Genomic DNA, 23,613 nt, shown 5'->3' with positions numbered 1-23,613 from the left:
ACATAAAAAAATACAATTACGAAAAAATGAATTATTAAAATTCTGGATGTAATAAATCAAGCCTGTCTTCTCTACCTATCTAATTATTCTCAGATCTTGGCCAAGACATACATAAACGATCGTTTTATGTAAATTGAGACTGCGGTATTTCTTGTTTTACCTTGTTTAGGAAGTAATTAAATTTGAAACAAAGCTACTTTAATCAACTGAGAAATTCGTGGATAAGCATTGTTGTGTTGCTATACAGAATAATCGTCAAATGACAAAGTCAACGCGTACATTTGAAATATATTTATTGACATATTTAATCCTAACTAATATTATAAATGCAAAAGTAAGTTTGTTTGTTACCTATCCACACTCTGTCTACTCAACTAATCTATTTGAAATCAAAATCAAATCATTTATTCAGAAATTAGGCCTTCACAGGCACTTTTTCACGTCATATGTAAATTAAATGATGTTTACCAAAGCTACAAACTACTAGCATTTCGTAACGACCACTGCTGAGATGAAATGCCGAAAGAAACTCATTCAAACAGTGTTGGTCCCTATCATACCAGAAGGTCTTACCATTTTTTAAATATAAATTTATGTATCAAATTTATTTGACATTTTGCACACGTGCAGTTTGAAGTATGGAGAAGAACTTAGGGAATATAAAACATGTAATTTGTAAGTAAACGAAAACTAACTAGCTTCGCTAGTGTTCGCTGTGCCCTTGCGGGGCGCCACTTGTACTTATCCATTTATATAACCACTCCAAACTTGTAACTTGCAATAAATAAATCTGAATCTAGGGTATCTTTCATCCCAGAAAATTAACGCAGGCGAAGCTGTGGACAAAAGCTAGTTGGATATAAAATACTTTTCATCCATCAACCAGCTCGGTTAAGGTCATTTTATAGTGGGATCTTAAACTATACATGAACATTTATTCCATAGTAATAGAGGCGAATTTGTAATTTTGCGTTAGAGAAAGCTATGAAACTATCACTACGTAATACGATTCACTGAATCTCTTAATTAATTCAAAAGTTTTAATTGTTTAGTCATATTAATCATAAATCACGCTTAATTGGGCAGATATTGATTTTGTTCTGTTTCTGAACTCAGCGGTATCCAGGCGCGGATCCAGTCTCCAAAAGGGTACCAAAGATTTCTTATGCGCAAAAAGTTTAATTTATAGCCAGAATCACGTGTATATTCAGAAGAGCTAACCTGGATTATCTTCTTTTGTGCCATTGAGTATGTACGCAACAAACTATTCCAATATATAACAATATTGAGATAAGAGTTGCGTCAAATTATGATTTTCAAAGTTAGTGTAAATTATTATCGGTTTTCAATTTTGTTTTGTGGCGTACGAAGTCAATTAAGGTTGTGGGCATGCCCGTCGTGCCCACAACGCTGGATCCGCGTCTGACGTTAAGTGCAAATTAAAGTGAAGTGACTTTATTAAGTGAATTGACTTGAACTTTGATTGCTGCCTGATACGAACGCTACATCAGCTGCAAAATGCTGCCTCTTATTCAATAAATAAAATTGTCTGGCTTTAAGGCAAGTGCAAACCTAATGCACGATGCGATCCGGTTAGCGGTGCTTGTTTATTGTGTGGATTTGTGTCGAATGCGGTGTGAATAGACGCGTACTTAGTTATAATTCGATTATATATATTATCTATACTGATAGTTAAACAAACAAAATACAGGATTTAAACCCTGAGCATTAGGCATTCGATCTGCACTGCCGGTTTAACGGGACTTATACTAATAGCACCAACCATGGGAACGGAGTTATAAAACTGTCTCCTTATTTCGCAGGAATTGGACACTCGAATAATAATAGGCAGTTTCTCCCAGGAAATGATTCCAAAGATATTTTGCGAGGTGAGTTTATGCCCGAGTGCGCTTTGAATCCGTAAACTAGCGCCACTGTCATATGTCATATTATCAATTTATTTTATTTATTCGCAAAAAATTAAATAATATGTTAACAGATTGAAGAAGAATTGTAGTGGAAAGTACCATAGTTTTTTATATAGTAAAGATAATAGTACAATATGGTAACAGTTGACTAAATGGATTTTGATGATAGAAAATATGTTTTTATTTTTCGCTAAAATATGAAAGAAATTGAAAAAATGTGATGGTGACACCAGTGTCCGGGTACATAGCGCCCTAATGAATATAAATCCACTTTGACAAGCATTCACGTACATTCTAGAGAGCGCGATTTGTGCGTGTTAGTGAGAGTTCTCTCGACAAGTTTGATAAATTGTAAATTTACACGTATCCGCACGAACGCATTACTGGCCGGCCCGGTGATCAAAGGAAATAAAATTATTTCATTTACATACTTCATTTAATTAGTTTTTTTTTATCTTTTAATTTATACCTAACTTTATCGAAAACTTTCAAGTCATTCTGAATCATTTAATTATGTCAAACAGCAGCGACTCTTTCACCGGGTATCCTTGTCCGTCTATAAATGAGCGTTCGGTAGAATTATTGTAGGTACCATTTTTATTAAAATTATATGCGTATTGACATGATAAAGAAGCCATATACGTACAGTCTATCAGATAGATTCGATTTTTAACGAACTACATTATAGTATGCCATTGCAATATCAAAAAGGAATTGTCAAGATTGGTTGATAAACACCTAGTGTTGCAAGCACAAGGAGACAGCGCCAACATTCATATTCACCACTTTATTGATTTTAAATATATATATATGTATATTTATAATTCTTATAACTTTAAATATATAAATATAATAAAATATAAAATATAAAATGCGTAGTCTCACCGAAGACGAGCGACAAGGCGTAGCCGAAGTGGCGCCTGGCACCACACGAGGCCATGGGCGCAGATCGCCTCTGCCGTGCCGTTGATGTGGCCGCCCCTACCCATGTTGCAAAATTTTTAAACCAATATTTTTGAGACATTATGTATTTAACTTATTTTATTATTTCTATTCTTCTACCACTGTAACTAGTTTCGTGCTCAATAGTCAACTACCGATACGTTTCAATAAATTATCCATATCTTGAGAAAAACAGTACCGTTTAATCTTTTAGGATACATGAGTACAGTCTACTCAAACCCTAAAATATTAAAAGTATACAAAATGAAGTGTAAGATAAAAATTATATAAAGAATATCGTTTCTTTCACCAACCACCCAATGGCTTGAAGAAATTGCTTTTGCGATAAGCCCACCTTGGCGCTCATTTGTTCAATAATATCTATATTTCCAGGCCTTCAGACTAGGCATGTTCGGTGCGGAGTACGCTTGGCTTGTGGCTGGAGCGCCTCCCAGGGTGAGAGGGAACCCACCGTGCACCAGGGCTCAACTGGCGAAGGCTCTTGAGAGTTTGGTTACCGTGACCACCTATAGAGGGCTTGGTGACGTCACTTCTTATTCTGGATTGGTTAGTGCATAACCTTAAATATAGCAAAGCTTCTGTGTACCAGGTTTCGCTAGCGTAGGTTTTATTTGAAACTTTATTGCACAAAATTACAAAAAATATACATACATATGAATGGTTTTTAATACTACTTAGCAATCACATAGGCTTGCAGCTCACCAGATGGACAGTGATTACCGCAGCTTATGGACGCTGCAAGTCCAGGGGTGACACACGCGCCATACCGGCCCTGAATAAATATTTTCACACCCTTTTTGAAGTTCTCTCTACTACTACTATATTCTAGTAATATTATAAATGCGTGAAAGAGTAATTTGATACTCTTTCACGCAAAATTTCTACACCGATTGTTGTGAAATTTGGTACACGGATACAATATAACCTGGATTAACACATAGGGTACTTTTATCCCGAAATTCCCACGGGAGCGAAGCCGTGGGGCGCAGCTAGTAGACCATATATTTACCAAGACCAAACAGAACAAAAGCAGAAGAAAAACAGAAGTTTTTAGAAGGCTCGATCAAATATATCTTACATGCAATTTTGAAGATATTATGGCTGAAAATTTAGAACAGAGTATAATTACATTGCTTATCCGCTGTCAAGTCTTTTTGTCCCTTAGTTACCTTGTACGACATGCGCGGGAGGATGGTCAGGAGGATCTATTAGAGTGAAAACCACATGCCTGACACGGTTAAATCCCTAATTGTAATGCCAGTAATCAAATCAGCCCACAGCCATGTCCCGGCATGTATCAAACTATCAAACACTGATTAATATTCATTTAGTCGTAGCTCGCTGTGGATTCCTAATTGGATTATGAAAAGTATTCACATTCTTAATCTCTCAATTAAGCAACATTCAGTTGTAACATAGGTTATGCTTTTATAGTTACCGGACCAAATGGTTGAGCAAAATTTTATTTTGATAAAATTTCGCTCAGAGATAAACGAAAAATCGCTCAGAAAAAGCCATAAAAAAAAAGTTTTTTTTTTTATGTGTGCTTTTTCTGAGCGACGCCGGGACATACCTCTCGTAGTACAAAGGGTTACGGGTATCAAACGCAAAACCTCCTAAAGACTACTTGGGTACATCAAAACAAGCCACTTTTATTCTACGACTATTCGTGATTCGTTTTTTTTTTTCATATAAAAAAAATACAGTCTACTTTGCGATTCTACACAATTTAACTCTAGTTGCGTTATGTAGCGGAATCAAACATAGAGTTAATGTTTATAGAAACGACATTAAAACTAAAAAAAGGAAAAATTTTGTATTTATTACGTTTAGACAAAAGTCGTAGAACAAAAGATGTTAGTCTCTATGTACCTTATGCGCCTTTGGAAGGTTATGCGTTAGATACCAGTAACCCTGCTGTACATAATAATAGTATGGATCTCTCTACTATACTTTTCCCAATATTATGCCCTGAGAAGCCTCTAGTGCTAGTAATCGTAATAAAAATATATTCCAAGCTATAAAATACGTATTATAACATCCGCAGACCTTTACCTCCAGGAGAGAATTAGGATCGAATGAATAAAATATAAGTCTACCTTCTGTTTACTGAGATTCAGTATAGATACTTACTGAATAGGCCCGGGGCGTCGATAACGTCAAGTAGTAATCGTGTCACAATGGCTTTTCAATAGTAGATCTTATGTATAAGTAATATCTAGATTTGCCCACGTCTTCGCCTGCATGAATATCAAAAATGTATTTAGTCGAATAAAACTAAAGTAGTCTTTAGCTAGTTTTAGCTAGTGTACCCAAATATATATTTATTTATGTACACAAATAACTTTTTTCTACAACTAAAAGAAATAAAAATGTTAAAACTAGTTAAAAAGCTATTAAAAAAATAATAATAAAATAATAAAAAAAAGGATAAGAATTATACCCAAATGAGATAGAAAATTTCCATACAACTACCCGGCTAATAGTTTAGTATCTCATACTCTCATACATAGTGGCTTGTAAAATTTGGCAAACGGTGAGAGTCAAGATATTGGCACTCTGTCCCGTTTTTTTCTAGTGTAATTCTTTTTCTTGTATGAGCGAAACAAAAGATATAGCGAAATCTATAGTTTTCCCAGTTATATACTAGTTACTATCGAAAAACCATTGTGACACGATTTTGACTTAACATTAAAGAATGAACACCCAGATTTTGTTGCTTTGGAAACGAGAATGAAGTAACATGGAATTGTTGTGGTTTGATAAAGTCATAAGGGTCAAAATCACAAATTCAGTTAGCAAGAAATTAATTAATCTGGGGGCACGGGAGTGCCCCCGCCAAGACGAGCCAAGGGAAGTGCAAAGGCACTACCTACCTTTTCTCGAAACGTTTCGTCGTATTTCTGAAGTCGTAACTTTGGTTTGGATAACTCCAGATAGTCAAAATTTTCAAGATATAAAATACCATGAATACATTAATTAAACATGCAAAGTTTGAATATCGTAAAACGTCGTCCAAAAACCCATAATTCGTCACTGACTCACTGACTGATTCACTGATCATCAAAATTGTTAGGTACTTCCTGAAGTCTTAGAAAGCTGAAATTTGGTATGTAAGCTGATATTAGTACAGAGACAATAAAAAAACACAACCTAACCCAACCCCTTGGTAAAGTGGAAACCCCTTGGTGGAAGTTTGTATGAGACTAGCACTATTTCTTGTGCTAGATCTTAAAATTAGTAAAAAAAACTTCTTGTAACAAATAAAAAAATACGTGTGTGATATTTTTTCAAAAATCATCCCCTAACTCCTTAAAAGGAAGTGAAAGTTTATACGGTAATAGTGACGACGTCCGTCGCTACAAGGTCAATAAAAAAATGAAAAAATTATATAAAAAAATTAAAAAAAAAAGTTAAGAAGACAAAAAAAATGTGGGACCAAAGAAATGCAACAGTAAAACACCTGGTTGCATAGATTTTACCAACTTACAAAAATAAATGAAATCCCACCAAAAACATTTTCATGTAAAAATGTTGCCAAGACGAGTTTCGTTTGTTTCACAAACTTCACAAACAAGTTTAGTAAAAATGTATGAAAAAGTGATCAGATCTCATGTAGAGTCAAAATTCTTGATATATGCGCCCTAACTAATGTGGCTTGGCCGTTTTGCTACCGTCTCGTAGATTTATTTTATACAGTGTGTACCTAGATTTAGGGTTTTTTCAGATAACTTATTCGTTGTCTGTTAGTCAAAACTTTCATAAAGAGTATTCAAGGTCTTCGAGTAGTTTTATTTCACGTTTTATAACACGAGTGATAGAAGCTGAGACGTTCCCTTGTTTATTATGGTTTAACCCGGGCGAACCCGGGACGGGCCCCTAGTTAAAACAATAACATCAAGTACGTCGTTTAATTTCTTTTTATTTTATTTCTCCTTACAATGCACTGAAAATCACTCCTAATATTTACCCCTCAAACCTGAAGATATGGAGCACCTCTCGACACGATATTTATCTTAGTAAATAAATTCTCATGTGTATCGCGCCATTGGAGAATGTCAACAAATGGAACATCCTACATTACTTGAAAGCTGTATGCCTGGCATTGATTTGTTCCACTTTGTATTTAGGTTGATCCCTAGAATAATCTGTTTCTATATTATATACTCAATAACAGGTATTAAACGCGCACATATTTCCCGGACGTTTCGGACCTCGTTACAACCATCCGTGGTGTCTGGGCGACTGACTCAGCAAGCTACGACTTCTGCCCGATATAATCTTTCCATACTACTACCGCCATATTGATTCTCCGCCAAGTACCGTCACAAAGTCACAATACCTACACACTGATAGTGTCCTTATTCTGTAGCGCATTTTGGTCGATTTCAATCAATCGTATGTGTTTGAACTTTTGAACTTCGAACAAAGACATAGGTAGGATAAGGATCTAGGTTATCTGATAATTTAATATCAATTATCCCAAAAAAATAAATGCTCCCATGGGAAATGCAAACGCTAAATAATAATTTCAGACTGGGACGAAACACGTAAGTCATATATAGAAGAAATCAGGGCATGAGCTCGGGAATTTCGCTCGTAAGGGCACGCACAAACGCTCCGAACCTTTGAAGTTCGACAGCCTTCGATATGAGGAAGCGAGTAATGATGAGACGCCCACACTCAACTGAGTGTAGTTTTATATCTTTGAAGTAGTAGATACACTATCTGACTCGGGATAAAAAAGTTCACACGCATAATATAATGAATTTCAATTCATACGAATAGAACTCAAAAGTCATTTAGCATTTTAGATTCATATTAAAAACAAAAACATTAATTACTAACTTTTAGCGCGTAAATTTCTCACGGTTCACGGAGGCCAGTTCAATTTTCCAGGAAGAAAACACCCATATTACCTTACGTCCTAGAAAATTAACTGCTTCCATGGGACATTCACGCGGGCGGTAGGTACTTCATGTAGGTATGTGTCGCAAGATAAAAAGCGGTAATATATAGGTACTTAGTTATATCCCTAGTGATATAATTTTATGCCAGAACATAGTTATAAGAATGCTATTTATTACTATGTTACTAGGAATATAATTATAAAACGGATCAAGTTCAGTAATATTGCTGATTGGATTATATTACTGGATTAAGTTTAGTGTAATAAAAATCTACCATAGATGCAAATAAAACAATATTAAATTGGTTTTCATTCTTATTACAAAATCAACTTTTGGTAACCTGCATTAATTTAAAATACTACTAACTGCATTAACTATGCGTATTTAAAGAAAGGGAATTAATTATTCAGTAAGTATGCCATTTTGATGCCTTCATAACAATGGCGGTAATGACGACTTCAAGAAGATTTGTTAAGTAGATAAAGCGTGAATTGTTAACAAGACAACAAACATTAGTATTATATTAATTCATCATCATCTGCAGCCCTCGGTGACCCACTGCTGGGTATAGGCCTCCTTCCGTCTCTGCCAACAAATCTCTGTACTGGGCCATCCCTATCCAGTTGTTGCCAGCAATTTAGACGAATTACAATAGCAATTTACAACTTTTACTTTTAGACGAATGAAATGTTCCATCGTGAAATGAAGACGGCAGGAGTAGCGGTGTCAACATATGCCCCTCAGACATACGATGCAGTGTGGGCCATAGCGCTGGCCTTGAGCAAGGCCGAGAGCATCTGGAGGAGTGAGGATGTGACTGAAGATAATAGTACGTTACATAAAGGGGGTTGGGAGATGGGATTGCAGTATTTCGACTACGATAGAAAGGACATGGCTGAAGTTATACTGTACCAGCTGGGAAATTTGAGCTTCTTGGGCGTTTCGGTGAGTGTTTTGTGACTGCTAAACTGGAAATTTCAGGTTCCAGCCCCCCGGTCAGTTTAAAATTGAAAATGATATATTTCAGATTAACCTGGGTCTTGGATGTTTATCTATATATGTATATGTTATAAAATATTGTATCGTTGAGTTAGTAGGTACCCCATAACACAAGTCTCGAATTTATTATACTAACTCGATCTGTGTGATTTGTCCAAATGATATTATTTATTAGACAATTAGAATTCAAATGCTAAAATTCCGTTCTGTCTGAAGACATGCAGACAAGATGTAGCACTTTCTATAAACGTGTAAGGTTGATCTGCTATAGGTAAGGTCGTCAAGAATAGGTCTCAAGCAAGTCGCCCAATAATTGAAAAAAAAAAAAATTGTATTTTTACAGGGTCCCATATCATTCAACGGCGCCGATCGCATTGGAACCTCTGCATTTTACCAAATTCAAGGTAAAATCCTAATGTATTGATTATGGAAATACCTACTTGTGTCAAGCTTTCTTTTCCCTCTCCTATATTATATTTTTTATTTATAATTTAATAGCATCCAAAACAGATTACAAGCACTTGATGTGCCTACAAGAAAACAAGTTTTAAGTAGCTGACGTTGTCAAAGATCTTTCCTCTTGTCTCTAACTTTGAACAACGTTATATTCTCTTTAGACTACACAAAAGACATGAGCGACTACAGCATTGATTTAATATTGTTGAAGGTGGTCGTCCAAAACTAGTGGCCCTTTACACAAACGGTCGCGAACTGCCCTGTCCGGAATGTTCACGCGCGCAGTGGGCAGGCGGAGTGCCTGCTGCTAGGAGAGTCTTAGTCTCTAGACTGGTGTCTGTGTGGCCGCCGGCTAGGCTCGCTGTGGCCGTGATGGCGGCTACAGGAGTTGCTTTATCGTTGGCGTTCTTAGCCTTCAACTTGCATTATAGCAAACGACGGTAAGATCTGATGAAAGTTTTTATTTGTAGGTTATGTCTTCGGAAGCCAATAGCCTTTGGGCTCACTGAGACAAAGGAGTAAGGTTTATGTACACACCAGCGCCTGTCCCGGCTTCGCTCGGGTAAAAACATAATAAATTATACCTCCAACTTACCTCAGGAATCATTCTATCTATTGGTGAAAACCGTATGAAAATCTATGAGGTAGTTTTTGAGTTTTTCGCGAACAGACAGACAGACGTGGTAAAGGACTTTGTTTTATAATGTGTAAGGATAAGGATATAAATATTACAGGAAACACTGCTCTTAGTTTGTAGCATTAAGAAATAATAAAAATAAAGACGTGAACAGATTTTTGTGAACTTCATATTTCTGAATATATTCTTTGTCTTGGTCCAATGACTGGAGGAAGGTAGAAGGTAGCTGACAACTATGAATACAAGAAGCCACCACATTTATTGGTTTTTTTTTACACCGTACAAATTTCATGAGCAGATCTGTATGATGAAACTTGGTTTTTAAAGAAATCTATGTCAAAATGCGCATACAGTTAACGAACACGAACGCAAGACAATTGGAACGATATTGTTTATGACCATTTATAATATTTATGTGCAATACTTCGTTATGGCCTTATATTATATTATTGTATATATTACTGTTTCCACGTTAGGTCGATCAAGCTATCCTCCCCTCGGCTGAACAACATGACACTAACAGGCTGTGTGCTGGTGTACACAGCTGTTGCTCTATTGGGTGTTGACAGCGCAACTCTTCCGTCACACGTTCCGTTTTCTGTCATGTGCACTGTAAGTATAACATGGATTTAATAAGTAATTCGTCTAATACTAATTCCATGGAGTATAATAATAATTCTTCTTCTTATTTGTCAAATTCTAATTGCAATTAAAAGTTTTCTATTCTAATATAAAGGTATGTAACGTTTTATATTCTAAATCAATTAAATAGTATGTCGTAACCGCCGTTGCATGGGTCGGGCCCTACCAAATGAAATCCGCTTCAGGTCATCACCATAGATCAATTTAATTCTGAAGTTCTTATCAATGGAGTATTTTCTATAGATTTTAGAGGTAAAATCTATGGTAGGTTACAGGTATCATTACCAAATTGCTTCAAGAGCTACCAACATAATACCTATAGTATGTACTTCCCTGTTTACTTATTAAACAATTTACGAATTTTTCATATAGGAAAAAGGACGGGAAAATTCCATAAATTGTTTGCTTTTTACGTCGAATTTGTTATTTTTGAAAAGTTTTAACGAACCGAATTCTTTCAGGGCCGCGTGTATATTCTGTCCGCTGGTTTCTCTCTGGCTTTCGGCTCCATGTTCGCCAAGACTTACAGAGTTCACAGGATATTTATAAGGTGAATTTTTAGATAAACAGGTATACGGATAATTGGTTTTATTAGCACATGCGCCTAATGAAAATACGTCAAAGACATTTATTTTTCAACTTATTAGAACCCTGATACGAGAAGTTTTAATAAGGTATCTACTACTACTTCTTGCTCGCGACTTAGTCGGCACAAAAAAAATTATCAATTTCGAGTAAATCTCTTAATGCTGCCCCAATCCCCCTTGAAACCTTATGTACAAAATTTCAAGTTTCTACGCCCTTTGCTGTATGTCTTCAATAATAAATAACCATGAAATAATCGATCTATTGATCGATTATTTATAATAATAAAAATCAACCATCTTTTCCATCCATAACGGAGAAGAAGGGTGGAGACCAAAAGAAACAGCCAAAAGCTTTAGTAACGTGACCAACTTGTCGACTTGGTAAATTGCCTTCATTTTACTATTTTTATTCACGAGAACACGTGTCTAGACCGTAGTGAATTAAGACGCAAGAAGTCTATTTAAAATTACCTGGTCAAGTTATGTTTTTCGGCAGTTTTTGACAACACTGCGTTACAAATACTTTACAATTTTCAGCAACCGAAGCGGCGTCTGCAAGACGAAGCTCCTCCAAGACACGCCCCTCATATCCCTGGTCTGCGCGCTGCAGTTCATCGACGGCCTTATCATCACGCTGTGGGCTGTGGTCGACCCCATGGAGAGGCAGCTCAGGAACCTCACTGCCGAGATTAGTGACACTGATCGCAGTGTTGTCTATCAGCCACAGGTTGTTATCCAAATTATTTATTATTGGATAGACCATAGTACAAATGAGTAATGACCCTATCTAGTATATTCTATCTACTTCTACAGAGTTCACCGTTTCTATTGCGTTCACAAAGAGAAACAAGCATAGCCTAGGCTAAGCTAAGCATTGTAACTTCTCTTGGGACCACATCTTAGAGCCACAAATCAGTAATGGTGATTTAAAGGCCTTCGTTCTTGAGATATAACTGATGCATTGTTTTTCTTCACAGGTAGAAGTATGTAAATCGCAAAACACGACCGTCTGGCTATCAGCACTGTACGCTTACAATGGCCTTCTTCTTGTCGTTGGGGTCTACATGGCCTGGGAGACTCGCCACGTCAAGATTTCTGCCTTAAACGACTCCAAATACATCGGTATCAGCGTCTATTCTGTGGTGATCACCAGCGCCAGTGTAGTGGTTATTGGCACGTTGTTGGCGGATCGACCTACCTTGGCTTATATTTCTATCACCACTTTGATTCTCATCACGACCACGTCGACTTTGTGCTTGGTGTTCTTGCCCAAGATTATGGCCTTGAGGAGCAAAAGTAAGTTTCACCTTTTTTCCCCTTAATGTAGGACTGGTAGGTATAACGTATGACAAATCAGTGAAGTAAAATTTACTTATGATAATATCCACCTCCAAGGCGTAAATGGAGAAGAAGCGCCATTCTTAATGTGTTCCTGTATTTCCTCGTAATTACTTATCAATTGAATTTTGTTATATTACCTAATAACCTTATTTCCAGCTGAAGACGATCCAGTGATACAAAGTTTAGGGCTGCGAATGGAATGTAAGACAAGGAGATTCGTGACCGACGAAACACAAGAACTGCGCTTCAGGATAGAGATTCAGAACAAGGTGTACAAGAAAGAAGTAATAGCCCTGGATAAGGAGATAGGAAGACTGGAAAAATTGCTAGCAGAACCGTTAGAATCGAACAGCAGTTCATCGCTGTCCATAGCCTTGCACAGACGTGTAAGTATATATTCATCCTTCAAAGTGTCAATTTGTATTCCTAAATTTCAATTCACAAAATACCGACTACCGAAAAAGCTTTCTCCTGAACTAAACGGTATCGTCGACTCCCCAAACAATAAACATATAAACAAAAAAACATATTAGGACAAATCACACAGATTGAGCTAGCCCCAAAGTAAGTTCGAAACTTGTGTTATGGGATACTAACTCAACGGTACTATATTTTATAACAAATACATATATAGATAAACATCTAAGACCCGGACCAATCAGAAAAAGATCGTTTTCCATCATGACCCGACCGGGGGTCGAACCCGGGACCTCTCGGTTCAGTGGCAAGAACTTTACCACTGCGCCACCGAGGTCGTCAAAACAATACGTCTTCACAAACAATATTTCAGAAAAATTGGTAATTGTAAAGTCATTATCTCATCGTCAAGTATACTCCTAGAATTTCTCCTAGCATTCATAATCTTCACACGTGACGTGGCACAAGAAAAGATACCTTATGGAGAGAAGTCCCTTAGGACGTTCCATTCGCTCATTCTTATTAAAGACTAGCTTATGCCCGTCCATCGCATCCTAGGATTAAGATGCGCATAAGGTGTCATATAAGTTTTTCATAAGGCTTTTCTCGTGGAACGTCACAGATGTTAACTAACGTATGATCTCTATATTACAGACGGAACTAAACACGGTGGAAGAAGAAGGTCGCCGATCTGACTCGTCGCACCGAACCACCAGCGTGAGCGGGGGCCTGCCCATGCTTCTGCTGTCCGTGTTGCCGCCCGTCATACCGCGCGCCAGCTGGCCCTCAGCCGAGGCCTGCCGCCCCAGGTATCAAACTGTCTATTCCTTGCTTCGACAGCTCAGCGACCCAAATTGTCCTCCGATATAAGAACTCATTCAGTCTTTGTCCTGCTCTTTCTCCCTTTCTCAACTTCAAGTGTTCTCGTGACCGGAGTGCCTATAGCCAGCAGAGTCGTCGCCTCATTCGATATCCATGGGAGAATATACGGTCCTATTTATAATGTTATATACTTATATATATTAATGTGATATACTTAAAGTAACACTGCTATCAGATTTTATTCGCCCAAAAGGCCTCTCACATGACTTTTACAGCAAGTGGTGGTCTATAAAAACTTTCATACACAATTGATATGTATCAATTTGTATATTAGCCAATAACAGATGACTGAATGGCACATCAAACGAGGAATTTAAATTTTCAGGAACTCCGTCAGCTTCAGCTCGCAACCGAAACTGTCCTATCGCAAATCACAACCAGCCATAGACCTTTACAACCTCTGCTTAACTCGACCAGAAAACCACGGTTTACTAAACCGAATCAAGAGCTTCTTCGGCAGTCGACCTTCGAGCAGAAAAGCGTCAACTATGAGTATAGCTGACCCATCTGGTTCGAGTATCGCCAACGCTTTGAAACTACACGTAGGCATGATTGCCGGTCTAGTCCCAGGGATAAGGAAACGCTCAATGGTTGTCTCATGCAACACTCTGAATGTTCCTAATCCAGAATTGAGATTACGTAGGGAATCGTACGCGAAAAGCGGGCCAATCATTCGTGTCATAGACGACGAGCCGTCTTGCTCAAATTATGAGCCAGATAGGCGTGTCAGCACTGGTGGCAACAAATATGTAGCTGAACCAGAAACGAAGGTAAATTTCGTGTTACCCACACCTCATAAAAGGGCTAGGTCGCATCAGAATTCTTGCGAGAAAATCAAAGGATCGCCGAGATTCCCCCACAGACTTACTCCGTCTACAACAAGCCTGACAACTATTGACACTAGGAGGAAAACGAGTGCCGATAGCGTGTTTTGTATATCAGGGAAGAGTCTAGACGAGTATAGAAGGCACAGTCATCAAAATGTTTGTAGTCAAGGTAAAAATGCACTAGAAAGTAGGTGGAAAAGTACTGAAGACGCACGGCCTGGGCCTTCTACGAGGCACTAAGTGCTATTCTAATTTAATATAAAAGCAATATTATATTTTAAAACAGATTTCAAAGACAGTGAAAAAGCCACATAAAGCAGACACGATGAGGGAGAAAAACATATTACTGCTCTGTCTCATTCCTCCGCGTGTATTTCTAACACGGTTTCTCTTTCTTGTGCGAACAATATAGATATCAATCATCATTTGCCTTACCTTGTCCCATCATCTGGAGTCGGCGAAAAATGTCTGTTCCCTCCACAATTCTCTATCTTTTGCCATATTTGGATCCACCCCCAGCAACCTCATATCCTCCCTGACACAATCATCCATCTCTTCTCTAGGGCATCTCTTCATCTAGGCCTTCCTCGTCCTCTATATCCATGTACCTTCCTACTTAAAGCTTTCCTTCCATCACGTGTCCAAACCAACAGAGTCTATTACATCTAATTTTATCTTTTATAGGCGCAACTTTCAAACTTCCTCAGATATAAATATTCCTTACCCTGTCCATTCTTGTAACCCCGCACATCCAGCGTAACATCCGCATTTCGGTAGAGTGAAGTCTCTTTTCGTCCTGCACTTTGGTGGCCCAACATTCCGATCCATACATAATTACAGGTCTCACAACAGCTTTATAAATCTTACCCTTCAAGTTTATCGGCAAGATTGGGTCACATATAGTGCCGGTCACTGCTCTCCACTTCTGCCATCCCGAGTTGATTCGTCGCTTTACCTCCTTATCCACTTCTCCGTCACTCTGGAGTAACGAGCCTAAATACTTAAAATAAGAGCAAACGGGTAAGAGGCTACTAGCAATAGTGAGAGCTACTTTATTTGAATCATCCCCAAAATCACAGAACAGACACTCTGTTTTTGTTCTGCTGATTTTCAAGCCAACAGATTCCAAAACTTGCTGCCACATATTGAATCTGTTCTGTAAAAGTGTACCTTCTTCCTCTATAAGTATATCATCTGCAAATGACATACACCAGGGAACCTCTCCTTGTAGTGCCGATGTCAAAGCATCCATGACTAACAAGAAGAGGTATGGGCTTAAAGCAGATCCCTGATGCAGGCCAACAGTGACACCAAACCCCTCGGTTACTCCGGCGACAGATTTTACCTTCGTGACAGGTTTCTGGTACATTGCGCGAACCAACTGGATGTACTGAACTGGCACTCCTTTTCGCTTCATAGCCCACCACAATACTTCTTTAGGTACCCTATCGGAGGCCTTTTCAGGCCAGGTAGGCCAGGTTTTTATGTGCACTTCTGTATTTCTCGACTAGTTGTCGTACCGTAAATATAGCATCTATCGTCCCCTGCCCGACATAAACCCAAACTGGTTTTGAATAACGTCCGTTTTATTCCTTAACCTCTTTTCTATAATTTACTCCCATACCTTCAACTTAATTTTATTCCTCGATACCCATTGCAGTCTTGAACGTCACCTTTCCACTTAAAAATAGGTACCAAGAAACTGTTACTCCATTCATCGGGTATTACACATTCACGCAACAGTTTATTGAAGAATAAAGTTAACCACAATATTGATATCAATATAATTATCTATAATTTACATTAAATTATAGATAATTATATTGATATCAATATTGTCTATGCAATCAATCTCTTTATCAAAAATTGTGGTAATTGATGGCCTATTTATAAACAGATTTCGAGTACAGATAGCTATAAGAGTATAGGCTAAGTATGGTCTTTAAAATTACTATAAATTGAGGTATGTACTTCAAAAATTAATGTAAATGTAAACTATTATTTAAAAGTTTTAGCTGTATAAAAATTCCAATGGCCGCCTTTTCTTATGATCACAGAAATCTGGAAATATGATCGTATGATCGTTTTACCTTTCGAAGTACTTAACTTAAAAAAAAAACATTAAATTAATTTAAAATCTTTTTGTTAAAGATCAAAAATGTGCTAACTGAAAAATAATAATTGTACATGACAAAAGGAATTACAAAAACTTGTATCGCGCAAGAAATATTATTATTTGTTTTTTATTTACGCTGCAAGCTCATTCATAGTATGACACTTCGCATCGCGCGAAAATGCAGCTTAAGTAATATCAACATTTGCTAACACTTATTTTCTCGCAATTTTAATCTGTTTACAAGAGCAGTGGCTACACAAACGGTATGCTTGTGTTGTTTACATATCATATTTAGTATTTTTGTGATATTTTAGTTTAATATAGGTACGTATACCTAGATATCTATAAATATATTTATGTGTGCCAAACTGAATCTAGTCAAGTAAATATCGAATTAGCGAACTGAAAGCGCATTTATATACACATAAGACTTGATTATTAAATCTATTTTATTTAAATAAAATCTCAATATAATCTTCAATTTGTGCCAAAACTAGAATGAAAAACATTTCATTGTCTAGTCGATTTGGATAATTTTATAATAACTCGCCTGATAAAGGTCAAAATATATGTAGTCATTCCCATAACCACATATCATATGAAAATTTCTCATATTATTTTGAGATATATTGTAATAACGCAAGTCGCAAACAACCCACATTTGTATACTATAAAAAATACGAGTAAACACACACTTATATTTGTAACTGTGAGTATATATAATATACTTACAAAATTCTACACCTCTATGGTACAGTCTACAGGATATCCACCAATGCATAATTCTCATGCAGTTGATTGTACTTACATTTGGACCACATTTTCGATACCTATTTCCTGTAACACATTATATGGTAACAAGATTATATATTTAGTATATTTTTAGACATAATTGTATTAAAGCCTGTACAAGTTGAAATGACGTGCGCCACTATAACATTAATTTATTCTTATAAAGGCCCGGCATCATTGCTCTGTCGTCCTCTGTAGAAATTGTATGGAGTTTCGGTGTATGTCGAAGCACCAGTGTGAAAACCAATGTAGCGGCAACGCGTTAGGTCGACGGAACGGAGCAATGAGACCGAGAGGCAGTAAAAATGTGTATGCCTAATATATAAATGTACAGTCAACGGCACCTCAACTTAACCCGCATAAAACTCTGCAACGGAAATAGCGCGAATTTGTTATGATTTTGCGAAGGTTGATGTACTGCTGGGTGTACACAAAATGTTTTTAAATCTGTGACAAAATCGGATATTTGAATTGGCTAATAAAAAAATACAGACACGACAGTTTGAAAAGACCCCATATTTGAAGACGCGTCTGATATGTTATCAGAAAAGTTACCTAATAAATAAATAAATAAATAAATAAATATATTAGGACAAATCACACAGATTGAGCTAGCCCCAAAGTTCGAGACTTGTGTTATGGGATACTAAACTCAACGATACTATATTTTATAACAAATACATATATAGATAAACATCCAAGACCCGGGCCAATCAGAAAAAGATCATTTTCCATCATGACCCGACCGGGGATCGAACCCGGGACCTCTCGGTTCAGTGGCTAGAACCTTACCACTGCGCCACCGAGGTCGTCAATCCTATCAATCAACCTAATCGTATGTATGTACATAATTCGGAATAAGCATAGAAAGTCTATTTAAAATAGGTACCTATGTATAAATATTATACAATTTCGAAAAAAAAAAAACATGAGATGTGTCCTTTCAGATAGCACAAGCAGAATACCACTTTAATTGATAAATTTTATTAATTACGTGATTTCACTAATACTATGATTTCATATCAAGTTCTACATTGTTTATAACGTTTATATTAAATAAATATACCCGATTGTAATAGCCTGCATAGTGCCGCAAGTCATATCAACCTAGACAAACTCATGTCTCTCGCACATGAGTGCTTCTAGAAAGTGTTCAAATTTTATATACATACCTATGTATAAAAGTGGACTCCTGTCAAATTCCTAACGGTAAATAGATTCGTGTGATATACGATAAAAGTACATGGTCATTTTATTTAAAATCCTGTCTTCCTCTATTCTTTCCAACGAATAAAATTGTTTCCCATCACCAGATAAATTCTGCATCGTGTGTCATCATCACTACATTACCTAAGCTGGGAATCGTACCCAGGACCTCCAGATAACTGACGGACGTGGTTATCACTACGCCACGAAGGTAGACAAAAAGTGCCGACAGAAGTGAAAACTTGAATATTAACGTTGTGCATTTTTGACGTCTTACAAATTTCGGTAGGTGCATGCGGGTTTGCATATCACTTTTTCTGATTCGAAGAAGACGCAGCGAACCAATCATATTGCATTGTGATAGTCGTTACGTCACAATGGCGCAATGTGATTGGTTCGCTGCGTATCACTTCGAATCGATTCGAAGTGAAATGTAAACCCGCACTTCGCCCACTGACCACGTGTCTTGCCGCGAGTATAACATTTTTTACCCATCAAAATAAGTGCACAACGCCGCTAAAGAAGTTTTCACTTCAACAAAACACAAAATAAAACACAAATAACAATCTACACAATATATTATCTATCCAACTAAAGCTCTCTCGACGGACTTAGCGATCCTTTCTTCGATAATTCTCTTTATGTTCGCGTTGACGCTCGGCAGCTCCAATTGTTTCCTCACAGAGGTTTCTATCCGTTGCACAAGTTCCACCTCCCGCGGCCAAGCGATGAAGTTGGTGACGGAACAGTTCGGGGGGGAGCCCAGCCGGCCCGTACGCCCACAACGGTGAATGTAGTCCGCAGTGTACAGAGGAAAATCATAATTTATTATATGTTGTGTCTGGAACAAATCCCAACTAATATTACAAATGCTAAAGCTTGTTTGTTTGTTATCACCTCTTTACGCGTTATTTACAGTCTTATTGAAATTTCGCATGTATGGAGAAGGACATAGGGCACCTTCCATCTCGAAAAATACTATTGTTACCGTGGGATTTGCGAAAAACCTGTATTCTATTATAGGTGGCGCTAAATGCTAATGAAGTTTGCAATAAAAACACTAGATGGCGCTGTGTATTTTAAATGCACTATGTATATTTAATTTCAACTATCCCAATTGCGATAAAAATACTGTTTCCGAGGGCATTTCAGCGGGAGAAGCCGCGAGTAAACAGCTAGTGTTAAGTATAAAGGTAAGCATTTTTAACGACCTCTGTGGTACCATGCCAGACTGCTAAACTGAAATCGATGGAATGTCAGATCAAGATTGAAAAAGATCTTTTCATATTGACCTGGACTGTGGATGTTTATAAGGTATGTATATATTATAGAATATGGTTTCGACGGGTTAGTATCCCATAACACAAGTTTCGTACTTTGTGTGGTTTGTCTTTGTCCCTAAATATTTATTTATATTTAAGACATATAATTATTCATAGAGACTACCATATGAATCCTTCAAAAAGGGCGTGAAAAGATTTCTTCAGGGCAACGCGCTTGTGACACCCCTAGTGTTGCAGCGTCCAGGGCGCGGGACCACGCAACATCAGGCGTTCATAGCTGTTTGAGGAAGAACCAGTAAAACGCGCAAATGTTGGAAAACTTAGTCCAATAATACTCACTCTAAGTGTATCTAGTCCTCTTGAAGCGATATCCGTACACGACACAACATTGATTCTCCCACTTTTGAACTGCTCAAATCTCCCCAGTTTCTGCAGTACAGGCATCTGCCCATTAATGTTGATGCATTCGATATTATTTTCGTTCAGGAACATTGACACAAAGTTGCTGGTGGCAGTCTTGTTTGAGAATATCATTACTGGTTGATTAAGGTTCACATTGGCTTGGGCTAGTCTCAGCAGTTCAACGGGTTTCTGAGCTTTACCGATACGTAGGAATCTGAAACAGGTATTGGTAAAAATTTTGCTTTAGATACAGCTTGCGGGTAAAATTAATATATTTCATCTTGGGTCAATTGGTTCAATGTATTAAAATCAAATCATTTATTCAGAAATTAGACTTTCACAGGCACTTTTTCACGTCAATTTTTATAATAAATAGTTATTTCTCACAAGCTACAAACTACTAGCGTTTCGGAACGACCACTGCTGAGAAGAAATGCCAAAGGAAACTCATTTGCACAGTGTTGGTCCCTATAATGCCAGAAGGGCTTACCATTATTGTTTCTTACGATGTTTTTTTTCCGAATTTAATCAAAAATGTAAATATTTTGACAGAAAGACAGATTTTCGCAATTATTATATCAGTATCCTGTTTTAACAGAAACTTTAGGATTCTGGAATACATCCTTCCTTTACAGATCAGGAGGTTTTGGAAGCTAAACATCCTTGAGTGCACATGACTAATAGACTACAATCTTCCTCATTTCATTCAACTTGCCTTAGTGTGTTAATAATATGAGTGTGGATGTGTTTGTTTGTTGGTATAGATAGGTCTTGGATGTTTATCTATATATGTATTTGTTATAAAAATATATTATCGTTTAGTTAGTATCCCATAACACAAGTCTCGAACTTACTTTGGAGCTAGCACAATCTGTGTAATTTGTCCTAATATATATATTTTTTTTAATTTAAGAGGTATAGATGGTACACTAACTTTTGAGGCACATGCGGTAAGATCCTGTGAAGGTTGGAAGTGGTGACGGTCTTCAAGGAGCCGGGGTCCACGAAGGAGCTGACGGCGTCCGGCAACTCGTGCGGCATCGTCGCGCTCACCAGCGACAGCTGACAGCCTTGAGGCACTCTCTGGATATCCACTTTGTACTGAAGCTACAAAATTATTGGAATTGATTACCTGAAGTAGTTTCTGCTGGCAAAATTATTACAATTGATTATATGAAGAAGTCATTCTTGCTCTCTCTCTCTCTCTCTTGCATTTTTTTATTAGCGATCAGGCTCGGCTCACAAGAGATCTATAAAAATTCGGGAATAAATTGTCTAAATAAGTGAAAACTGCATCAAAATCCATTGAGTGGTTTAACTGAAGAAACCTTAGAGACCGACAGACACATATGGAGACTTTGCTTTATAGTAGTGAAATTTTATCACACAAAATACATTTTGTAATACTTGACAAGTGTATATAGATGTGGCTTTTGATGAACAAGTTTTTCATATATTTTGTGATTTCGATGATTTGTAATTGTGTCATCTTAACAATTGTAATAATTGTTGAATCAGAATTTTTTTGTGGCCCTGTACATTTGGCACAAAATAAATAGTCCTGACAAAACATGAATCATATAATAAACAAATATATGTACATCAATAAACTCACACTTGCTTTCTAGTAAAAGCTAGCTACATCTAAGATATACCTAGCTAAATGTTAACTATAACAAATAGTTAACATTTATAGGTTAACTATTTGTTGTGTTCATCATCTCCTTCTCAGCCACACGATATTCACTGTTGCACATATGATGATGAAGTATACTGTATACTTACAGGAAATTTCTTCAACAAATTGGCCAGCTTGTCTATGAAGCTGTCATCCAAGAGCGTGTCAGCTTCGTCCAGAACTACATGGTGGACATTGTTGATCTTGTAAATACCAGTTGTAACCAGTTTGCTATAAGCTCCGATGGTAGTCACAAGCATGTCACAGTATTCTATGGGCGGGTTTAACATCTTCTGCTTGGTTTTCCCGCCAACAAGGGTTGTCACATTCAGGTTCAGTTCTTGGGCTATGTTCTGCGCTATTTCTCCAATTTGTGTGGCTGAAATATTGAGATTAAAATGAGCTGTATGGTAATATCAGAAAAGCTTACCTATCAAGTACCTCAATGTTTTTTTCTTCAAGGAAGTTACAGTTGAATTATCATTTGGGGCTCTGTTAGTTAATCCTTGATGCATTTCAAGCACTAATTTAAGCACTAACACATACATATGAATTCATTTTGATGACAATATGCCTAGCACACACTAGGTCACAGACTGGAGCCCTCTATGACACATTGCTGGGCATGATGATAATAGTATTATAACATACCTAGTTCTCTGCTTGGAGTTATAACAACAGCCAATGGGCTATTGAAATCTTCAGGCACATTTTGCTTCCATAGCCGTATGTGCTGAAAAATGGGGAGCAAATACGCCAACGTCTTGCCGCAACCAGTCTCGGCTGTCAATACGGTATTATAACCCTTTAATATAGCTGGTATCGCTTTGGCTTGTATTTTAGTGGGTAAGGAAATCCCATTATTAGACATAACCTCAATCAACTCTTTTTCAACACCGATTTCTTCGAAACTTTTCTTGTAAACATCTTTTTCAGTTTTTTTACTGGCATCCCCGTAAATAACAAAGTAATCCCCTTTGGATTTGTTGTGTAACCAACCCTTGGAAGCAAGTTTTACCCCTTCGAACTTACTGTACGTTTGGCCCTCGTAGTGATTGAATTCTGGCCGTTTACATGATATTATTGGCAGTTTCTTCTTTGATTGTTGAGCACTGTAGTAACGGCAATATGATGTTTTAATGATTTGTCTTATTTTCGACATATTTAACTCCTGATTTACGTATTTACATGAACTTCTTCATCTTTGTTCTTCTTTTTTTTTTTGTTTATTCCCTCGTTTTATTGAGGAGGCAAAGGGTACTAGCCCATACAGCCAAGTCTTTTGTACCTTTGTTCTTCATCTTACAATATGTTCATGCCGAAACGTCAAAATCACGTTGTATGTCAAATTTTGCGGACAGGCGCGGTGGGGCGGTGATTATGATTTCGAAATAACTATAAACTCTTAGATTAAAAAAAAACAGTTACGTAAATTTAATTTTATTAAAATTTCGATTATTCGTTACAGTTTTGATATTAAAAAATATTACATGCTTGAGAGGGCAGTTTTAAGCTTTTGACTTTGAAAAAGACAAAGATAATGAGTT

At 37.2% G+C, this 23,613-nt stretch overlaps 2 protein-coding genes across 4 annotated transcripts in view; one reads left to right on the top strand and one right to left on the bottom strand.

Annotated features, from left to right (window-relative positions):
• GABA-B-R3 (metabotropic GABA-B receptor subtype 3) overlaps positions 1-16,214 on the top strand; it is a 65,879-nt gene extending 49,665 nt beyond the window's left edge. For 2 of the 3 annotated variants that reach the window (XM_053756257.2, XM_053756256.2), the window contains 12 exons: positions 1,824-1,889; positions 3,264-3,437; positions 8,480-8,746; positions 9,144-9,204; positions 9,468-9,696; positions 10,370-10,505; positions 10,997-11,085; positions 11,660-11,849; positions 12,100-12,418; positions 12,620-12,849; positions 13,535-13,689; positions 14,088-16,214. In XM_053756257.2, the coding sequence (XP_053612232.1) occupies positions 1,824-1,889; positions 3,264-3,437; positions 8,480-8,746; positions 9,144-9,204; positions 9,468-9,696; positions 10,370-10,505; positions 10,997-11,085; positions 11,660-11,849; positions 12,100-12,418; positions 12,620-12,849; positions 13,535-13,689; positions 14,088-14,829 (2,658 nt within the window). In that variant the 3' untranslated portion in view covers positions 14,830-16,214. The remainder of the gene's footprint in view (positions 1-1,823; positions 1,890-3,263; positions 3,438-8,479; positions 8,747-9,143; positions 9,205-9,467; positions 9,697-10,369; positions 10,506-10,996; positions 11,086-11,659; positions 11,850-12,099; positions 12,419-12,619; positions 12,850-13,534; positions 13,690-14,087) is intronic. The other variant, XM_053756258.2, reaches the window with a different exon arrangement.
• A 3,049-nt stretch (positions 16,215-19,263) lies between these two features.
• Dbp21E2 (DEAD box protein 21E2) lies at positions 19,264-23,296 on the bottom strand. Its single transcript, XM_053756262.2, has 5 exons — positions 22,718-23,296; positions 22,174-22,445; positions 21,323-21,495; positions 20,326-20,602; positions 19,264-19,544 (listed from the first exon to the last, which is right to left on the bottom strand). Exons 1-5 carry the CDS (start codon positions 23,226-23,228, stop codon positions 19,287-19,289), a joined length of 1,491 nt encoding a protein of 496 aa, XP_053612237.1. The 5' UTR covers positions 23,229-23,296; the 3' UTR covers positions 19,264-19,286.
• Positions 23,297-23,613: the final 317 nt, after the last annotated feature.

Source organism: Plodia interpunctella, chromosome 16 (genome assembly GCF_027563975.2).
Source record: "Plodia interpunctella isolate USDA-ARS_2022_Savannah chromosome 16, ilPloInte3.2, whole genome shotgun sequence".
NCBI classification, from domain to species: domain Eukaryota; kingdom Metazoa; phylum Arthropoda; class Insecta; order Lepidoptera; family Pyralidae; genus Plodia; species Plodia interpunctella.
The sequence above is the reverse complement of the archived record's forward strand: the minus strand, read 5'-3'. Positions and strand labels throughout refer to the sequence as shown.